The sequence below is a fragment of the Peromyscus leucopus genome, chromosome 4 (assembly GCF_004664715.2).
Source record: "Peromyscus leucopus breed LL Stock chromosome 4, UCI_PerLeu_2.1, whole genome shotgun sequence".
Classification (NCBI taxonomy): Eukaryota; Metazoa; Chordata; class Mammalia; order Rodentia; family Cricetidae; genus Peromyscus; species Peromyscus leucopus.
The window spans coordinates 103,151,896-103,157,407 of record NC_051066.1 but is presented as its reverse complement, the minus strand read 5'-3'; the positions used below and the strand labels follow the sequence as shown (position 1 = coordinate 103,157,407).

Genomic DNA, 5,512 nt, shown 5'->3' with positions numbered 1-5,512 from the left:
GCCGCTAGGGGTTGCCGGACGAGCGGCAGCTGGGACTCGATTGGCTGCCCGGTTGGTGGGCGGGGCTTCTGCCGGGAGGCCTCCGCGGCTGCCTGCGCTGCTGAGCTGGGCAGACTGTTGGTTCCCGCCCGTGGCCGGTGGAAGATGCACCGGTTTTCACACGGCTTTGGTGTGGTATCGCTGCTTTCTCAGCTCCCTTCGCGCCATATGGTAATGCCTGAGGCTTTTTTATTCTGGTGGTAGGTACAGTCGGGACCTTTTCTAGTTTAGTGGCCAAGCACAATTGATCTGATACAAAAGTTTGTTTAGGTAAGAAGCGAAGATTCTAGGAAACCAGTGTTTGTGATTCCCTGCCCTCAGAGCTAGGAAATATTTTCCCAGGGATAGCCTGGTCTCTCCCCCTGGGAATGCCCTAGGACTAGCCAGCCACACTGTAGAGAATCAGGGTGCTCCGTGCATAAAGTATACCGTCTAGTTTAGGGGTGCTAAGGGAGAAAAGTAGGGGAGCATATCCTAAGAACGCTTTGATCTCAAGGGCTGAAGTCTGTTTCAGGTTGACCATCATTTCCCCCTTCTGTACCCCATGATGAAGCTAATAATGTTTTCTTGGTTGCAAAAAGAAATCAAGCCTTTATTTCCAGGTGGTGGTTTTTTGTTTGTTTCCCGAGAAGAGATAAACAAAAAGTCTTCACTCCAGATAGGGCACCGAGTACAATTACCAGTGTAACTTGGAGTCTGACCACTTCTTACCTCATTTCCATCATCTGCCTCCTGAGAAGTTAAAACTGTCCTCTCCCTGATCTCCCTGCAGTCTTTCACCTATACGGCAGCCAGAGTGACCTTAAAAATAACTGGGCTGGAGAGCTGGCTGAGCAGTTAAGAGCACTGGCTGCTCTTCCAGAGGACCCCGGTTCAGCAACGACATAGCAGCTCACACCTGCCTTTAACTCTAGTTCCAGGGGATCCAACACCCACCCACCCACTCACATATATGCGGGCAAAAAATACACATAAAATGAAAATAAGCATAGAAAAAATTAATTAAAAGATAATAATTGCTGGACATGGTGGGATAGACTAATCCCGGCACTTGGGAGGCAAAGGAGATCAAGGCCAGTCCATGCTGCATAAAACTCTGTCTCAAAATAAAGGCTTGGACCAAGGAAGGAGAGATGGGTAGATTCCCATGGGCCGGCCAGGCATCCTGTCAGTGAGCTCCAGGTTCAGTGAGAGACCATTTTGTCCCAAAAAAACAAGATGGAGGGGCTAGAGCGATGGCTCAGCCATTAAGAGCTCTTGTTGCTCCTACAGAGGACCTGGGTTCGATTCCCAGCACTCACAGGGCAGCTCACTAATATCTACTTTTTAACTCCAGCTGCAGGGGAACCAGCGCCACATCTGACCTCTGCTGGCACCAAGCACATATGTGTGAATAAGTCATATTCTTTTTTTTTGAGACAGTTTTTCTGTGTATCCCTGACTGTCCTGGAACTCACTCAGTAGACCAGGCAGGCCTCGAACTCACAGACCCACTTGCCTCTGTCTCCCGAGTGCTGGGATTAAAGGCCTGCGCCACTGTTATGGATCAGTCTTTTTGCACACTGTGAAGGTGTGTTGCTCTCATTGGTTTAATAAAGAGCTGATGGCCGAACAGCTAGGCAGGAGGAGGTTAAGAGGGCCTTGCGAATGGGGAAAAAGCTCATGGATGAAGAAGGGCAGAGTTGCCAGGATATGTGGGAGAAGTAAGATGAACAAGCCATACTGAAGAAAGGCACCACTGTGTAGGTAAGAAATACGGGTTAATTTAAGATGGAAGAGCTAATTAGTAACAAGCTCAAGCTATTGGCAAAGCATTCACAATTAATAATAAGTCTCTATGTGGTTATTTGGGAGCTGGCTGGTGGGACAGAAAAGTCTGCCTACACGCCAACACTGCCCAGCTAAGTCATATTCTTAAAAAGGTTAAAAACTAATAAGATAGGAAGAAACCTGATTTGACCTCTGGCCTCTGAAACATGAACACTTATATGATTATACACCCAAAGCCACACAAACATGTACATACAACACACATGCAAAAACATACATACAAGTAACATTATACAGACTAAGAAAGTTGTTTTTATATATTTAGGAATATATAGATATATTGATTAAATAATTTTCATATACTTAAATTATAAAGAAGAAATAGACCCAAAAAAGCATAGATACATTTTTATTATACATTCAATTGAAGTTTTTAAAATTACAGAGTTCAATGCCAAAACAAAGTAAAAAAAATGCATATTAAGTTGTTATTCACTTGCAATGTTCTCTCCTAAAATCCTGACGAGGAAAACAGCTTAAAGACACATGAAGAGATTCAGTGCACGTCTAGTGGGTTACCATGCGACAAAGACCATGTTTATCCACAGAAAATAAGTGGAAGAACAGTAGGATGAAATGAACATACTGCACTTTGACACAGTCAATCTGGAAGAGATTTTGGAAGAATGCTAACACTCACCTGCAGAGCTTAGGCTGTGCTTGGCAGCTTGGCACATGAGCGCTTTAACTGCTCACCTTCTCCCACAGTTTCTCCAGCAGGACTAACACAGGGTCCTCTCACACCACGAGGAGCCTTTCTGCTGATCTCCTGGGGATGCTTCTTGGGGAGCCTGGCCACTTCCTTCCAGCTGCTCCCAATGCTCTTCCTGTTTTCCTGCATTTGTCTCCAGCCTCGTACCTGCTGCCACCCCATCCTAGCACAAAGCGCTAGTCCTCCTTCTCCCAAGTGTTACCCGCGTTGGCTGAATTGTGAGTATAAAGTAAAGAGACTAGATCTAAAATTCTCCCTACCTTATGATCATATCTATACAATGCAAAAAGGCTGATGATGCCTGATTCAGAACATAATTCAACGAGTTTAGATACTCTATACTGGTCCAAAGTTTTTAAATATATACTCTTCTATTATTAGTTTTCAAATCAAAACCGTTGTAAACATCACATTAAACATTTCAGCAGAAACCCTGTTACCTTACATCGTATGTAGTGAGTTCAAAAGTGACACTATGTTCCCTTTGGCAGATCTATATTACACCTGAACCTCAAACCTTCCATTACACATGCACTATTAGACAGCTCTGGGGCCAAGCATATCTCGTGACAATCACTGCTGCTCTCTGAACATACCTGGTAACAAAGCAGCAGAAACAAAAGAAACTACGATCTCTTCGGACAGCTGTCCCTGGAATTTTAGATCTCTTACTCCCACTGCCCCACACCCCACCCAACCTCGGTGGCCACATGAAGACTACACCAACAAGGAGAATCTGCTAGACCAAACGCTGCCCTGTTCTGTCCAGGTGAGAGTGAGGCCAAGGAGCAGGCATGGCTGCTGAAAGGCAACAATAAAGGGGAAGTTAGTGAAGCCGGCTGCTTCAGATCCCTTCACCATCAAAGTGCAGAGTCTGATAACGTCTCAGGCTTTCTACTCAAAGGGAGAAATCCGATATGTAGGAAATACTAGTCACCTGCTCTTTTAGCAAGGTTTAACTGCACATCTTGGATTGATTGATTGATTGATTGTGTTTTTTTGGGGGGAGCGGTTTGAGACAGGGTTTCTCTGTGTAGCTTTGGCTGTCCTGGAACTTGCTCTGTAGACCAGGCTGTCCTTGAACATAGACCTCCTACTTCTTCTGCCTCCCGAGTGCTGAGATTAAAGGTATGTACCACCACTGCCCAGCCAACTGCATGTTTTTAAAAGAGAAATTAACAAAATATTACATTTTAAAATGAATAACCTAAAAATTAATTTTAAAAAAATACTACATTTGTTTTGCTCTAACTACATATGACTGAGATCTCCTAGCTCTGTAGAATCCTCTTAGCATCTTTATCGGCAAGTATTGAGACAACCTAAAACCAGAGTGCCTGTTCTGGGTGATAACCAGTCCTATGAGCTAGTTAATATAATGACTTAAAGGTTGTATTACCTGAATAGTTTCAATGGTGAAGTACCAGAAAGGGTACAATAAATATTTCCCACAGCACCATAAGTTTTTATAAAATACTATTTCAGTTAATATACAATCCCAAGATTTTGGCCCATCATACATTCTAGGCACAACATCTTTTACTAACAAAGAGGCCGTATATGCACAAATATAACATGAAAACGATATATTTACATGGTTACTACTGCAGCTACAACCACTGAATACTAGTAGTTTTAAGAGCCAGGAAAAGTCAATTGGCCATTTATACTATGGTCACAAAATTTAACTGCCAAAAGGATCTAATAGCAAACAGACAAACTTTACGGCCAAATTACTTAAAATTAAGTATAACAAGTTAAAAAGTAAAAAGGCGCAGATTGCATCTGCCCAATACCCAACATGCTCATGGATCTTCTACAACCGTTAGTACAGGCTAGCCCATCTGAGTAACGCTGACCTAAGCAAAAACATAACTGAGAGAACGAAGCTCCCCACAACCAACACTGCATTCCAAAGCCAATCTCGCGTGTTCCCTGCATCAATGCAGAGAACTGAGTCCCGGCTTTATCAGAAATCAGTTAATGCTAGAATAAACCTGCTATAAAACATTTATAACAAAATAAATATCTTTAGTTCCTCCACATTAAGTGATATATAAATCATTAGCATTTTATAACATTAGCTCAGGTCATTTGGGGGGACCCAAACACACTATACAATCCTGAGTAAAAAAAATTAGTGACACAGTTTCTTGGGGATCATTCTTATCAGAAATTAAGGAAAAAAAATGTAAACCAAAATTTACAATAATCCCCATTTCCATCAGAAGTACCATGAGTTCTTTTTACTTTGGTAAGTTTATAAATGTAAACCACTTATGTGAAAAAGTAAGATTGAACAGAGCTTTGCTAGGATGTCTCCATCAGCTTTTGACAGTGACAGGATAAATAGTCCGAAAGCACAGAGCAGGAGGAGCGGAACCACAGGGCGACCGCATCACCATGCGCTCGGCAGTGCAGGACACAGGGGGTGGACGGCAGCAGCTTACATGCCAACAGCCCTTCATTGCCTGCAACAGAACAGAAGGGAAAGGTACTTAATAAACCAGACTTCAACAGACATCCTCTAGAATATCTACAAATGGGCAGAAAGCACATGACAAGATGTTTGTCATCAATCACCAGAGAAATGCCATCAAACTTAAGAGACAGCATTTTATATATATTTTAAAAAGCAGTACTGCTAAAGATGTGGACAGATATGAACTCTTGCTTACTAATGTAAAAAAAGATACGTTTGCTATATAAATGATCTAGTGATTTATATATAAAAAAACAAACCAACATGATTCAGTAATTCCACTTTGAGTGTATGATCAGAAGAACTGAGAGTAAGGATATCGACATTCATGTCCACAGCAGCACTGTCAATATCAGACAAAAAGTGGAAGCCCCAAGTGCTTGCTAACAGGCTAATAGCATACTATAATAAGATACATAATAATAATGTCAAATAGTAGTGTACGATAC

General features: G+C 42.3%; 1 protein-coding gene across 1 annotated transcript in view; it reads right to left on the bottom strand.

Annotated features, from left to right (window-relative positions):
* Window positions 1–4,154: 4,154 nt before the first annotated feature.
* Window positions 4,155–5,512, bottom strand: part of Ap4e1 (adaptor related protein complex 4 subunit epsilon 1) — a 59,852-nt gene continuing 58,494 nt past the window's right edge. The window contains exon 21 of the mRNA XM_028892697.2: window positions 4,155–5,052. Within this exon, the coding sequence (XP_028748530.1) occupies window positions 4,892–5,052 (161 nt within the window). The 3' untranslated portion in view covers window positions 4,155–4,891. The remainder of the gene's footprint in view (window positions 5,053–5,512) is intronic.